General features: G+C 36.3%; 1 protein-coding gene across 1 annotated transcript in view; it reads left to right on the forward strand.

Annotated features, from left to right (window-relative positions):
• The window catches only part of LOC148951758 (uncharacterized), an 80,395-nt gene that overhangs the window by 10,560 nt on the left and 52,964 nt on the right, over positions 1–16,871 (forward strand). The window contains exons 3-6 of the mRNA XM_089088665.1: positions 3,078–3,185; positions 6,153–6,293; positions 11,527–11,721; positions 14,900–15,063. Coding sequence (XP_088944791.1) covers positions 3,078–3,185; positions 6,153–6,293; positions 11,527–11,721; positions 14,900–15,063 — 608 coding nt within the window. The remainder of the gene's footprint in view (positions 1–3,077; positions 3,186–6,152; positions 6,294–11,526; positions 11,722–14,899; positions 15,064–16,871) is intronic.

The raw sequence follows: 16,871 nt of genomic DNA on the forward strand, positions 1-16,871 counted from the left end.
GTGTCTTTTTAGTCTACGGCTAATTGATAAAAACAATGGGATATCTGTTATTAAAAAGAACATCTCTGCTAAAAATTTATTTTTGCTGTTATGTGCAAATCGGAGCAAATGGTCAAGGCACGATCAATGAGAGAAGTTCCAACTGTTCTTTTAACTTGTGGGGGGTGATTGGATTTACAATAAAGACATCTATTGTTTTACTTTGGTTTTCTGAAGATATTAAAATCCAGCTTATCAATACTACAATAATTAACACATCTACAAACGGTATTTTATTTTCAAATTCAATTTCTAGGGTAAACCGTAAATTTCTATCATAAGTATTAAGATGATATAAAAAAAAATAAAACAAAAAAAACACACAAATTTCAGTTAAAGAATGGAAAGTTGAGGGTAATTAGGATAATTTCTGTTCGTTCCAACCTTTAATTTTGTTCCTTTTCTGCATTTGAAAAAAACAAAAACTTGTTAAAACAACTCTTAGAAGCAGACTAATATATTCATCAAAAATAGGGGGTGGAGTTCAGTGTTTGTTCTAGTTATTTAGACAGAACATATTTACATTGTGATAATTAGAATTCGTAATTTTGTTAATACTGTGGATAGGAACGTACGGAGAATTTTTTGCAGTGGTGGCAATTACAAAAAAAAAAAACTGTGTGATAATTTGAATAAGAAGGCTCCAGCAGTTCGGAAAACCTAAAAAAAGCTTTTGAGGAGACGAGCCCCGAGGACCCACCACCCTTGTGTACGTCCCTACTGGCGTACTCTTTATTTGTTTCTTCTGCAGGCTAAGCCCTTTTAGATTTTTCTAATCCACTTCTGAGTTGTGTTATGCTGGCACTATCCTGTTTAATGTTTCTATTATCTGGAATTTTTAATTACAATATATTTCTAAGGATTCTTTCCATTGCCAAGGAGAAGAATGTCAGGTGTGGAACTTGTTGGAATCAAATGATTTTTCTAAAGGCGGGGACTCTGAGAGAAAAATTTGTCTTTGAGCCAGGCTCAGGTGGGCTATGTCTTTCTCGCTAATAATCACATGTGTTATTTATTTCATTTATTGATGGCTTGATTCCTTAATTTCTATTAAGGGAAGACATTAGTTTTTTGCAATTTTTTTGGACGCTTTTCACTATTAGCATGTGGTATGTGTAAAATCGCTAACGTATTATATCAGCAAGTGGGTGGGATAAGGGGAACACGAACCTTGGGTTAGTTCAAAAGGAAAGATTAAAAAAATGTGGCAAATAGTAAATACCATTATGAGGCATTATTACCAACCGTTTCCCGTGGGTACTCAAATGACCGAGAACTTAATATTTTAGTTATTTAAGGCTCTTAAAAAAATTGAAACGTTGAAAAACCGCAAATTTGCTTCCCCAGAATCTGTATGAGTGATTTGTTGTTTTGCTCGAAAGGTTTACAGAAATATACGCACGTCCCTGGCCTTTCCGAACAAATTATGGGTCTTATCCTAATGTATTTTAATGTATGTTGTTGGCACAGCCATAGTTTTTTTTTTTTTTTTTTTTTTTTTTTTTTTTTTTTTTTTTTTGGGAAACCCAATTAGTCATGAATCATGAAGAAGTCCTGTTAAAAAAAAAATTATTCTGCCAGAAGATAAAAACTGACTGTTTTGGCATTTTTAGCTTGATGTCAATAATTACGAAATTGAAAACCATAACTTTTGAAAATTGAAAAATTTGTCTTTGAGCCAGGCTCAGATTGGCTATGTCTTTCTCGCTAATAATCACATTTGTAATTCATTTCATTTATTGATGGCTTGATTCCTTAATTTGTATTAGGGAAGACTATTTTTTGCAATTTTTTTGGACGCTTTTCACTATTAGCATATGGTATGTGTAAAATCGCTAACGAATTATATCAGCAAGTGGGTGGGATAAGGGGAGCTCGAACCTTGGGTTAGTTCAAAAGGAAAGATTAAAAAAATGTGGCAAATAGTAAATACCATTATGAGGCATTATTACCAACCGTCCCTTGTGGATACCCAAATGACCGAGAACTTAATATTTTAGTTATTTAAGGCTTTTAAAAAAATTGAAACGTTGAAAAACCGCAAATTTGCTTCCCCAGAATCTGTATGAGAGATTTGTTGTTTTGCTCGAAAGATTTACAGAAATATACGCACGTACCTGGCCCCTCCGAACAAATTATGGGTCTTATCCTAATGTATTTTAATGTATGTTGTTGGCACAGCCATAGTTTTTTTTTAGTTTTTTTTTAGGAAACCCAACTAGTCATGAATCATGAAGAAGTCCTGTTTAAAAAAAAATTATTGTGCCAGACGATAAAAATTGACTGTTTTGGTATTTTTAGCTTGATGTCAATAATTACGAAATTGAAAACCGTAACATTTAAGTTAGGTTTTACCCATGGCCTTCATGCCCCTGAATTTTCACCTACAATATGACCTTAACAAGGGTTTAGTTTCGCTTTGGCATATGGATCATAGGCTGGTTGATGAAAGTGTTTTTTGATCAGAGCGGAAATACTTGGTTCTCCAGCAGATGAAATTGTGTTTAAAATTAATAAGAACTTCCTGTTTATGTCATGACAATAATTTGCTATGTGTATTTTGTAGATAGTTGTTCAAAGTTTTTTTTTTATGAAATTTCCTAGAAGAATTGCAGAGAATTTCACTTTCATTCTTGCTTTCGAGCCGAAATTCACATAGCAACGTCGTTTGAGTCCTTTTGCTGGACGAAAATTACTGTCTACTGTCAGAGATTAGTTTTAGATACGACAAGTATACTGGGAAAGTTTGTGTTATGGGCCCCCCTCCCACCCCATTCTGGCTATTCCATCCTTTCTGATGTTACTAACATCTAATTCTGTCCATGGGCGCTCATAAGCTGAATTCCACGGGGGGGGGGGCAAACCTCGTCTAATTGGCACTTTTAATGCTATATAATAGAAATCTCAGAACAAAATATAAACATAAGGCAACATCATTAAACCAGGGGGCGGGCCCCCCCCCCCTTATGGACACCCATGATTCTGTCCCATATGGTTCCAATGACTTTTCATTAATGTATTGTTGTTTTAATGTTTAGCGAATCTGGAACAGCTTCAAAAAGAAGAGTATTTAGATGAAAGAACTAGAATTAATCTACCACCTGATGACGATGATGATATTGTATTTAGGCCTTCCAGAGCTAATCGTAAAGGTTCTTTGTTTATTTCATGTGTCGCATGATATATTTATTTCGTTTTGTTTTTGGTTACTTGTTGCATTGTCTTACTCAGCTGTCGCGTTACTCCTACCCAAGCAAATAACTTTAAAGAGATAGGGTTGTTTTGATAGCAACAGAGCGATCTTTTATTTTTGCTATTCGCCCGTCTTGCAAATATGTCGATTACTACCGAACGCAGACATTTTACTGGATATTGGACAGTCATTAAAAAAAAAAAAAAAAAAAAAAAAAAAAAAAAAAAAAAAAAAAAAAAAAAAACGCTTAATAGTGAATTACGTGGTAGCAAAATCACTTGATGTATAGGGAGACATATAGTAGCCTAATGGAACTTATTGCAAATTTAGCATTTTGTTAACTGAAGAACATGTGTTTTGTGCTATTTGTGATTAACCTTGTTTTTACCAAAACAGACTGTTTATAGTTGTGACTGTATTCCTCTTTCGTAAGCCGCTTTGATGAAGCAGGTAGAAATATTTCTACCAGTGTCATTAGTTTTATATGTTACTTAGTTCTTGTAAAATTCTTAATAAGTTTTATAGACTTGGAGTACCGTCCTCGAAAAGAATACGGGAACTGTTTTGTCTCTGAGTTTACAGACAGCCTATCATACCCCCCCCCCCCAATTAACTGGACTCGTAATTCCCTTGGTTCAATAGTGGAGAAGCAAAAGGGATGTTGTAACACTTCATTTTTTTTAAATACAAATCATTTTTGGATGCGTTTGTGCATGATGTTATGTTTTTAATTTTTTTTGACGTGGCCAGCTACTGTCTTATCAAGGTGCATTTGTCTTCAGTAGCTTGAATCCTGCTTTTGTCATTGTTTACGGAACGTCTGCATGTAGTACAACTTGCATCCAATAGAACAAAAAATAAAACGCACTTATCATTCGTGTGTTTGCGCAACAGAGGATGGGGTTTCCACCTTGTGCCCCGTAGCTTCCACCCCTTTCGTCCCCCTTCCCCCAATCTGCTTTTTCCCAGGATCCATGGTTTTGTTAAATTATTTGTGAATAATTTTTATTTCAAAATGTCTCTGGACCCGGATTATTTAATATCAAGTTTGTCACAATTTCTCCCCTAATCTCCAGCATTTTTCGTATAATTTGCCTGTTCAGTGATCTTTTCTATTTACTTTTCATTTACCCCCCCGCCCCCGCAAATTCATCCTAGTGTGTGTCCCTGGTATCGCCATTTGATATCCCAACTTGGATTAGTATCATTTTGTCATCTTTATTAATTAAAATTAATGCAATCATTGTAGTGGATTTACCACAACAATAATATTTAAAAAAAGCCTTAATGTTTTATTCAGTAGTAATGCGTTTCTAGTTACGAGAAGTTGACTAAAATAGTAAAACAAGATGGGCAAATCTTTTTATAGTAGACAAACAAAATGTTTCTAAATATATCTAAAATTTTAAATTTCTATTCGTGGCTTTTGATTCTCTATATAGGGTTTGCTATTTAAAGATTTGTGAATTTAATGGACAGACTCCTTAACATAGTGACCAAAATTGACCAAAATTGACCAAAAGTGACCAAAGACTCCTTAACATAGTGACAAACCTGACCAAAATTTGATATTATTTATTGTTTGGTAAGTTTGATATTTCCTTTTACTGAATTCTGTCCTTTTTTTATCATATAAGGTAAATAGTGCTAATGGCAACACCATTGTAATATATTATTCTTATGTGGCCTATATACTAATTTCTGCTGATTTTATTTAATTTTTTCTTAGAACAGCAGTAATACTGTAGTATCCTAATTAGTTTTTCATTTGCCTTATTTTCTTTCGACGTTTCGCGTCAATAAGAGACGAATACTGCACTGTTGACGTTAATATATTATATATATTTATATATATTAGTTAGTTGACATTTATATATATTAGCGCTTAAAAATTATTTACAGAAGTCTCTCGCGAGTGTATAAAACGAAAAAGTTTAATTTAGACAATTAATTGTTTTGAAAGTACCAATGACTGAGAAAATGAAACATGATTATGAATTGGTTTAGCGGAAGGTTAAACAACGATACGTATCTCAAACAAGGGCTTATCCAGGTTTTTTGTTCGGGTGGGGGTTATTTTTTTTCGGGGTGGGTGGGGGTATACAAAAAACTTTAATTACCGCTTCAAAAATTTGTTTGTATGCATCTTTTACGATTTGGAGAAAAATTTCGGTGGTGGGGGGGGGAGGTTCTATCGGCAACCCCTTCCCCCGTGGATACGGCCTTGATCTTAAACATGTAGAAAAGGCCAAAAATTCAAATTAAAAATGAACTTTACGTGAAGTTTTTGGTGGTAGCGGGTGCCAAATTTAAAAAGAAAAGGAAAATGGATAAGAAATCAACAAAAAATAAGCTTTGTATTTTGATACCCTTGGTGCTCTAAGACCGTTTCACTTTTTTTTTGTGGAAAGTGTAGAAATTGTTTGCGCTTGTCATAAATTCTTTTTGGGTATGAGTAGACCTAAGACTGGTCTAGGGGATAACAACTTTTTTTTTATTTAATAGCCTTGGTACTTTAAGAAAGTTTCTCCTTTTTGTGAAAACTACGCAAAGAGAAGGAATTTATTTGCACTCGTCAAAGATGTTAAAGTAATCTCGCTTTATTTAAAAACAAAAATCAACCTTCTTGGAAGTCCGAAATTGTTCTTCCGAAATTGTTCTTCTTTTTTCCGAAATTGTTCTTGCGATTTTCAAAGTCGCATCTAGGATTTTGATCGAGAGGGCGTAGGAAGTCCGTTATGCAAAATGCAATGTTTCTGTTCGTTTTTTTTCCAAGTTTATGTAACTCAAAGGGACAGTTTTTTTGTGATTTTGCGAGGAGGGGAAGTTCAGACCTAGCAGTCCTGCTTTCAAGGCACGACATTGACTCTCTTGACTAAGTATATATTAAAATTAATTTATTTTTTGTTTTGTTTTGCAGAAGATGAAACCTTGCTATTGAACTCCAGTGAAGACAATCGAGGGAGCGGATGGTGTTCTAAATTAGTGTTTTTAATTCTGATCGGTTCAATTGGTCTCGCAATTGGCGTTGTATTTCTTGAAATAGATGCCAACCAGCAGTGTAAGTATATTTTTGTCACTCAATGTCTGACGAAGTCTCATGTTGTTTCCGAGGAATAGAGTTTGTAGGACATTTGCATATCTAACTTCTGGCATTCTAATTTAATTTTGACATTGACCAGGTGAATTTTTTTTTTAATACATTTGAATTTTTGCAGAATATTAAACTTCTATTCTATGGCTCTGCTTGTTGATAGAAAAAGAAATTGAAGGGGAAAACCAATAAATGTTCTTACTACTACTACTACTATTACTACTAACAACTCACCGCAGCACCAAGCCGCCTGAGGCCAACACAGCTACGCATGCTCCTCCTCCATCCCAAACAATTCAAAGCCTCCCTCTTTACACCCTCCCAGGAAGTTCCGATTTCCTTTAAATCTTTCTTTATGACGTCCTCCCACCCCAGACGAGGACGACGACCTGCTTTCCGTTTAACCCTAGACGGTTGACTGAAAAGAACAATCTTCGGCAATCTGTCATCCTTTATCCGCACAACGTGCCCTAGCCACCTCAACCTTTCTTTCATTATAGTCCTAGAGAGCGGTATTGAACCACTTTTTTCGTACAGCCTATTGTTTGAAATACAGTCAGTCAACCGGGTATCCAGAACAATCCTTAAGCAATTTCTCTGGAAAACGTCTAGCAAATCTTCATCCGCTTTTCGGAGTGCCCATTCTTCAGAGCCATATTTGACTACTGTCATCACTGTAGCTGCTAATATTCTAATATTGATTTGCTGACTTATCTTCCTATCCTTCTAAACTTTTTTTTAACTGTGAAAAAACACCCTGAGCCTTGGATATTCTACTTTTAATATCTTCACTGATTCCACCATCTTTACTAACAATACTACCAAGATCAGTGAAGCTGCCCACCTGATCATTCTTTTCATTACCCAACGTCACCTTTTCATCTTCACTTATTCCTAGCCTTAGTGAATTAGTCTTCTTAACATTAATTTTCAAACGTATTCTAGCAACCTGAACTCGCAAAAGCTCTAAAACTTCATTCATTTTGCTCACACTTTCATCTAGGATGCTTAAATCATCAGCATAATCTAAGTTCAGGACACTTTTTCCTCCCCATTTGGTTCCGTGGTCTCTCATTGCCTTCCCTGCGCTCCTTGACACAAAATCCATCAAAACAATCCATATAAAGGGGGACAGAACACAACCCTGCTTAACTCCTGATTTAATACGAAACCAACTACTAGCCTCATTTCCTACCTTAACCGCTGCAGTGTTATTCTCGTACATAGCACTAACCACTTTATTGTATTTGTCTGGTATACCATACAAGGATAAAACCTTTATTAAAGCTCTTCTATCAACAGAATCGAACGCTTGCTCATAATCTATAAAACTGAGGACCAAAGGTGTTTGAAAACTCGGGCAGTTCTCAATTATTGGCCTAAGAGTGAAAATTTGGTCGACACTATTTGTCCTTAAATACAACAAAACCATAGATAACCTTCAAAAGGTCTTGATAACTCTTAAAAAGACACGAGAGCGATGAAAAACATGAATAGCGGAAAATCAGCCAGAGATTTTAAGCTAAAAACAGTCTGATTTTGACCCAAAGTTCTTCTACATCAGGAATATATAGGATTACTTTTATAACCTTCGATTTATTAGTTATTCATTTGCGGTTTATTATATATATATATATATATATATATATATATATATATATATATATATATATATATATATATATATATATATATATATATATATATATATATATATATATATATATATATATATATATATATATATATATATATATATATATATATATATATATATATATATATATATATATATATATATATATATATATATATATATATATATATATATATTAAGCCTTGCTACAGAAACGTTCAGCGAGAGCCACATGATACAAAATATGCAACCTGATGACAACCATGGACCGCCCTCGGACCCCTTTATGACAACTTCAGACCTCTCCCGAACACGATTCATAAAAGCAAACTGCCAATTAAAACTTGGTTTCTGGAACATAAGGACCATGGCTCAGCCCTCGAAGACAGAACAGGTCCTAGAAGAAATGGAAAGTTATGGTTTAGACATTCTGGCTCTGTCGGAGGTCCGTTGGACTGGTGCAGGAAATCAGAACCTCAAAAAAGGATGCAAAATCCTGCACAGTGGCACCGACAAAAAGAAAGAGGCAGGCTTTGCCATGATGCTGTCAAAATCGGAGTCTCGAGCCCTCATGAAATGGACTCCTATAAATGAAAGAATCATCGTAGCACGTTTCGCAGGTAGCGAGGCAAAACTAGCAGTAGTCGCATGCTATGCGCCAAATAATGATGCAGACGAAACCTCAAAAGACGACTTGTACAACACCCTGCAAGCTGTTGTCAAAGATATCCCCCGTCACGATATCGTGTGTTTTGTTGGTGACTTCAATGCCAAAGTGGGGAGAGACAAGTCATACTGTCCTGAAGTTCTTGGGAGACAAGGTCTCGGCGAAGTAAACGAGAACGGGACACCGTTAGTTGATTTTACGATAACGAACGACCTTATCATAGGAGGAACCTTTTTTCAACACAAAATCATACATAAGTATTCGAGGAACTCCCCAGACGGAAGAACACATAACCAGATTGACCATATCTTGATCAACAAAAAGTGGAAATCGAGCCTCCAAGATGTAAGAGCCTATAGAGGAGCTGACGTTGCTACAGACAATGCTTTGATGATTGCAAAGCTAGCTGTGAAGTTGAAAGCCATACAGAAAACCCAAACCGAAGAAAGTCCTGTATATGATTCAGCCAATCCTTCCAATACAAAATTGCGACACGAGTTTATTTAACAGCCCATAAACCGGTCTAAGAGCCCGATCTTAGGTCTGGACAACGCTGCCAGCGTGTAAACAACCTGGACCGCCTTAAAGGAAGCCTATAACCAGGTAGCCAAAGAAACAATTGGGCACAAAAAGCGACCTAAAGACGAGTGGCTATCTGATCAGACGTGGACCCTTATTGAAGAACGTCGAAAATTAAAACATCGTTTGTTAGATGGTGGGGACAACAGTGACACAGTACTGAAAAATCAACTAGACCGAGACGAAGAAAGGCTAGTGAAAAAGAGTGCAAGAAGGGATAAATGGTATTTTTTGGAAAAAAAGGCAGCTATGGCGGAAGAAGCAGCCAATCGGGGTGATTCTCAAGCCGCCTACAGAATCACTTATAAAATTATCGGAAAACGTCGTAACCTTTATGGACCAGTGAAAGACGTAAATGGGAAGACAGTCACAGCCCCCGATGAAATATCTGAAGTTTGGGCCTTGCACTTCAAGGAAGTTCTCAACAGACCCATCCCCCCCCCCGACACAGCTAATATTCCCACAACACCTTTCCTGGAGCTTCAAATCAATACCGCGGAACCATCGACCGAGGAATTGACACAAGCCGCTCGTAAATTAAAAAATGGCAGAGCGCCAGGAAACAATCGGATATCAGAAGAAATGATCAAAACCTCGTTAGGTGTCTGCATGACTGTGTGGACTGCACTCTTCTCTTGCATTTGGAAATCAGAGAAAGTCCCCGAAGAATAGAGGAAAAGCACACTGATTAAACTTTTTAAGAAAGGACACCCATCAAAGGGCGATGACTAGAGGGGCATTAGTCTCTTTTCAATTCCTGGGAAAATTTTCTCGCAGATAATCCTCAGCTGTATTCAACCATCCCTAAATTATCACATACGAGATTAAGAACATGGCTTCCCTCCATCTCGCTCCTGCTCCGACCTTATATACGTCATGCGCATGATGATCGAGGAATGCAACTAATAGAGGCAAAAGATGTACCGTGTCTTTATGGGTTTTATAAAAGCATTTGTACTAATTACATCAAAAGTCACTTTGGAAAATCCTAAGCTATTACAGCATCCCTTAGAAACTTTCATACATGCACACTGCTCTGTATGAAAATACCGAAAGTTGCGTTCGGATCAATGAAGGAAGTACAAGGTATTTCCATATTATGTCCGGTGTCAAACAGGGGATTGTCCTCTCTCACCTCTTTTTTGTCCTTGTATTTGATTATGTGCTCCGAGATTGCATGGGGTTGGTATTCAACACCGCGAAAATAAACAACTAGCAGATCTCGATTTCGCCGACGACATCACCCTGATGGAGGCAAACAAGAAAAGGCTCCAGGACCTTCTCGATGCCATCCAAGAGAAGGCGAGACTTTTAGGATTGAAGATCAACTCGGGAAAGACAAAAAGCATGGCAATAAGGGACTCGTCACTGGACAAAAGGTGCGGGGATACCGCAGTAGAGCAGGTGGTGGAGTTTAAATACCTTGGAAATACAGTTGAACGAACGGGATCTAGTGAAAAAGAGGTGCAGTCGAGGATTGGACAAGTCAGTGGAGCTTATAATCGACTAAAGCCAGTTTGGCGATCGAAAAAGTACTCCACCAAACTGAAACTAAGGCTTTTTAACAGTAACGTCCTGTTGGCCCTCCTGTATAGTAGCGAGTACTGGAAACTTAACCAACAACAGGAAAAGAGGATTCTTGCATTCGAGAACAACTGTCTTCGAAGAATATGAAACATCGATTGGAACGCAAATGTAATAAGCCAATCAATTCAATATACATCTTGCTAGCCCCTGGTAACAGACGTCAACTACCAGAAAAGATGTAGATAATTGGGGCACATTATTCGTATGACAGAGGATGGACCTCCTAGAACCGTACTCGAATGGCAGCTGAAGGGATCCGTTAGAAGATAACGACCAAAAAATACACTTTGTCACACCTACCAGTTGGAAATCAAACAAATCAATACGACGATCCAGTCCCAGTGGGAAGATATATGACTAGTAGTGCATACGGAGGAGGATTTGTGGCTCTTTCTGGATGCCCTGGGTGCCTCTGGTTGCACAAAAGGAACTGGGGTCCAAGGTAATATATATATATATATATATATATATATATATATATATATATATATATATATATATATATATATATATATATATATATACCTCATATATAATGAGATATATATGTCATTATATAATTATAATGACACGCATTGAATAGATTGGGATAAAGGAGGAGAAGCGTTTGTAGCTGTGTTGGTCTCAGGGGGTTAGTGCTGCAGTGAGTTGTTAGTAGTAATAGTTGTTTTCTGTTAAGGTTTTCCGTTTGCTGATGTTTGCGTTGTAAACATTTGAATTTGAATTTTTAGTGTCAAATATTGTTGCTGATTCAGTTACCAAAGTATCGTCATTGTTGCAAGATACAAGTGAAACAGTTACATCATTATGGAGTGAGCATGGAGAATCAGCCTCAGAGATCTATGAGACAGTGAAGAAAACTATTGGCCTAGAAGGAGAGCCTGAAGAGGATAAGGTGCCCCTAGAAGACTTAGAAGAGCCAAAACGTAAGTCAGATGGGTAGTCTTAATGTTCTGTCTCAATATGAAATACCTTTTGGACAAAAGTTTTCCAGAAAAATCGATTAATTCGGTTGATTCTGGATTTCGAATATAACGACACACTCTGATTTTTTTTTTCTATCTTTTTGTCAAACTCGCTTTCAAAAATCTATTCTGCGTGACAATCCCGTTTCCAGGCGTTGTTTTGGGAATCAGTTTTGGGCCAAACGTAAAGCAGGATGCCCTTGAAAGGGAAGGGGGGAGGCAGGCTCATAAAGAAAGATTTAAAGGAAGCGTGATTGAAGAGTTCAAACGCAAGTCAAATTGATAGCCTTGATATTCTGCCTCAACATGAAATACCTTTCGGACAAAAGTTTTCCAGAGAAATCGGTAAGTTCGTTTGATTCTGGATTTCAAAAATTTATCCTGCATGACAATCCATTTTCCTGCCTTTGTTTTGGTAATCAATATTTGGCCAAACAAAAAGCAGGATGTCCTTGAACGGGGAGGGGGGGGGGGGTGCCGTCAGGAAAAGATTTAAAGGATGTGTGATTGAAGAGCCGCAATGCAAGTCAAATTGATAGTTTTAATGTTCTGTCTCAATGGAATTTCTTTTGGACAAAATCTTCTACAGAAATTGATTAATCCGATTGAATCTGGACCTGAAAATAGCGGCACAATTAAAAGATTTTATAAAGAAAACGGTACAAATAAAGAAAAGATTTAAAGGAAGTGTGAATATCACGGCAGGGAGTAAAGAGCGAATTTTTGTATATAATGCGATGGGGCAGGAGTGTGCGTATTTTTATTAGCCTTAATTTGCATAATGGAGGGATTAATTGTTAACAGGAATGGTATGCCTTGTGACTGGATGAGACGAAAAGCGCAGCATTAAAGCTAAATGAAATCTATTTATATTAGGAAAATTATTTAGTAATAAATTTAGTAAAAAATGAAAATAAATAAATAAAGTAATAAATCCAGCTGAAAGTTGGATCAATAAAGTTAATTAACCATAAGGCCTATCAGCACCACTTGCAGGTTAGTTCGGACCTTCATTCGTTCGTTCGTGCGTTCGAGATAAACAAACTCTAATTACAACATTCTGTGCCAAAAGGCACGTTGAGACCCATAAACATAAAATATTCTTTTACCAACATGAACTGCAGCTCCCACTTCACTCTTCGACATAACTACACGGCTCCTCAATAAATGGAAACCATTAGTCTTAGCACCAGGGGTCCTCCTATCCTCTTCAAACGTGCAACTACCCTACCTAAATAAAGTAAAAAAAAAAAATAATAATAAAAGAATAATGTAAGACTTCATCTGATTTAAATTAGCATAGGGATGAGTCCGTATTTTCTTACTGTCATCAATAAGCTTGCTATAAACTTCGGAAATGCAGTCTGACTTACAATGGCACATTCTTCACTCTTACTAAGATAAATCGAGAACTAAATACTATACTAGAATAAATGGGGAAAATGCCAATAGACCAGTGGTTCCCAAAGTTAACTGGGCCCCGCCCCATCGACCAATTTACACGATTTTCATATGAAAAATACGCATTTTCAAGCATTTCCCATCATAACTTTTACCATCAAAACAGGCCTTGTGACATAAGAAATTGATATATATTTTATATTCAATATTTTTCCTATACTACTAATAAAATTTAATAATTTAATATTTAGTGGACAGTTCAGTTTCAATATCTAAATAATTTATATTATCTTTATTTCTTCTTTCAATAACCTTTAAAATCATACCTTTATCTAATTTTTAAAAATTTGTTTTCAAGATCAGCTGCTTTAGAATCAAAACGCTTATGTGGAGATAGAACAACCATTTCACCTTTAAAATCAATAATGATAACGAGTTTATTTTCATATTTAGTTTTTACACATTTCGTCCCTTTAATCAAGCACTCCATCTCAATGTCTAAATTTTCTTTCTTAATAGTTTGATTGAATTTATTTTCCATTTTCATTTCGCTTAAAAGTTTCTCTATTTATTAGTTGATTATTCTTTTAAACTAATTTCCAAATCAAAATTAATTTATTTATTAAAATATAATTTACTATCAATGACTTTCATGATTGCTTTTCTTTCTGAAAATATAACGCAGTAAATGTTGTATGGATCAGCAGGTACTTGATCATAGGCAGCGCAATAGCGCTGCATAAGTAAAGAACGATGTTGGCACAATGTTTTATTTATTTAGACCAGGGCACTTCGTATCGAAGGAGTTGTCGTAGAAACTTCAAAAAGAGCTCATTCGATTGGAACGGGAGTCATAGATGAAGATAGGCTATTCTTGAATAGGCTATCCAAAGTCTGTTTACTTCATTTCTTTGCCAACCATTTTCTCGTTTTTAACTGAAATTTTTTTTAGATACTTTTTGTCTCAAAAGTGTCTCAACTGTGGACACAAGGTTGCTATAAGTAAGTAAGTAAGTTTGGACTCTCAAGGTCCAAACTGGCGGTGCTAATCTCCGTTTTTTGGCCCTTCAGTCAGGAAGTGTGTTGGGAGGCTGACGGCCAGCCATCCTGTACTTTCGCACACCCTTCCTGCTTACAGTCCCCAGATTTTTCCAGGTACCCATTTAGAGCTAGTTTGACTTTGACTGAACTTATAGATTCACGCCACTGACCCCCGTCTCAAACCAAATAGCTGGTCATGTCAGGAATCGAACCCGGGCCCCTCTGACAAAAGGATTTCCAACCCAGCGCGCCAACCTCCTAGCCAGGACCACTTAGCTAGGTTGCTGTAGATGATAGGTTTTGACCGAGGACACCCGTTTAGATCGAACCATCATGATAGTTAGGCTTCAATTAAATGTGGAGGTAATAGGCTACTCTTATGCTTTTTAACTACTGGAACATTGTCAGAATCAAAAGCCGGATTCTCCTGGAATTTGATGAGCCAGATTTACCTAAAATATTATTAAATAAATTCGTTTTTTCTTTGTCGAAAACTTGTGACTAGCCCTGCAGATAATCTATAGGCGTGCTGCATGCTGCATTCAATATTACTAACTAGTTTAAATAAGGATTTTGGAACTTTTCATTTAACAGTTTTTAAACTTCAAACAACCCAATCCATTTTTTTCCTCCATTTTTGTGTGCTTAATTTCCATCTGCCTTTGAGATGGTTTCACAACCCTTGTTTTTTTCTAAGCTTCAGAGGAATCTAAAGAAGCTGTAGAACAGGATGAAGAATTCTTTGACGAAGGTGGGGAAATGTTTGAAGAAGAAGAAGAAAGTGGCCTACCGATTGAGACTCCTGAGGGTAATGTTATCCCTGAACCTGTTCAACCTGGTGACGTCTATGAGGAAATTCAGGTACGGTATTTATTATCATTTCATTAACGTTCTAGTTTTTAAGATTTAAATAATTTTATTTTTTTAGTTACCTTCTGTGGTATTTTGGCACTAGAAGCCCTTATATCCATGATTCTTACTCGTAAAATAAATTGAATAATTCTGTAACATTTTAAAACTTCCTAATTAATCTTATTTTTATTGAATGCTTAAGCCTTACTATCAGGGTTACCAATTCGGGGGGGGGGGCAGTAGCCCCCCTCATAGAGAGGTATTGTCGTTAAAAAAAAGTGTGCTGGACTTCAGATTTCTAAAAATTATTTTGTATATCTTATTTGAAAGCAATTCGAAAAAGCCCTTGTCCATCCCCTCCCCCCTTTTACAGTTTTTTGAATTGGTGCCCCTGCGGAGTATGGTCACAACTACCGATAAAAATAAAATACCCGCTATTCTACCGTCGATAATGTCTCCATGCTTTATTCTGGTGAGTTCTGCTATGTTCAGCTTTCAACTGTAACTTTCAATGATTTATCATTCGATGGACAATTTTTTTTTCTTCTTAATCCGAAGAAATAGAAGCTTAGAACAACAAGTTTTATTGCTATGTACTAATTTTTGATATGCAAAATTTTTGATAGACCTATTATTCGTGGGAAGAAATAGCCTAAGTTATTCCTGTGTCGTTTGGTTGAACAAATGAGTTGAAACTGTAAAAAACGTGAATTCCCAGACTTACATATTCTCACCGTTTAAATTGCGCTTCTTTTATAGCGGAAAAATGACTGAAATTTATGAAGAACACGTACCGTTCATAAATTTTAACTTTTTTTCGAAAGTTGCAACAAGTGTAACACCGGTATAAATTCGAAAGCTACCTATCCAAGGAATGGTTTCGTTGGTACACTAGAGCTAGTGTCATAGACTCTCTTGTTACTCTTGAGTGGGTTTCCTTATAAAACAGTTTGATGGGATTTTAGCCAAACGGAAATATAAGCAACCTTGGCCTTTAGGTACGGCATTGTAATTGCTAAAGTATAGTATTTGATATGTAACTTAGTAAAGATTTCTCAAACTCTGCATTTGTTTGATGGAATCGTTGATGGTCACTCAATTCGTTTTCACTAGTCGGCTATTACTGTTGGGAATCTTGGTTTGGACAAGTGCCAAGTTAGTAGGTTGATCCTTAACATCCTGCTACGCGTTTTGCTTCAAAATGTGTGCTTCAAATTGTAAATTTGTAGTGTCACCCTGGTTTAAACGTTGAAGAGCAGGCGACAACTTTCTCTATCTCTCATAAAGTATAGCGGGTCTGCATACCTGATATGTTAGGTACAATTATTCTGCATATTATGTAGTAAGAACTGTTTTTTAACTTCACATTGTCTAAATACAAAAAGGTTGATCCTTAACATCCTGCAACGCGTTTTGCTTCAAAGTTTGTGCTTCAAATTGTAAATTCGTAGTATCACCCTTGTTTGAACGTTAAAGAGCAGGCGACAACTTTCTCTTTCTCTATATCTTCCTCTCTATCCCTCTCTCTCTCCCTTTCTCTTTCTCTCTCTAACTCCTTTTTTGTCTTACAATCTGCGGATTTACCAACCATTTAGCCTTGTTGGGGTTGCATTGGACTCATTTTTTGGCTGTATTTTATTGTTTATTGAAAAACTAGAGACGAAAAGACTGACTTATGAGCTTAGAATTCTTAATACGGCATTCAAGAAATGTTTTTATTGACGTATTTTGACTGTTGATATCCAATATCCTGCAAGAGAACAAGGGAGAGATCTGTCTTTGGACATCAGGCTGGAATAAGATTCTAAAAACGATTT

This window comes from Artemia sp. Qi Xiang Cuo, chromosome 5, assembly GCF_049724085.1.
Source record: "Artemia sp. Qi Xiang Cuo chromosome 5, ASM4972408v1, whole genome shotgun sequence".
In the NCBI taxonomy this organism is placed as follows: Eukaryota; Metazoa; Arthropoda; class Branchiopoda; order Anostraca; family Artemiidae; genus Artemia; species Artemia sp. Qi Xiang Cuo.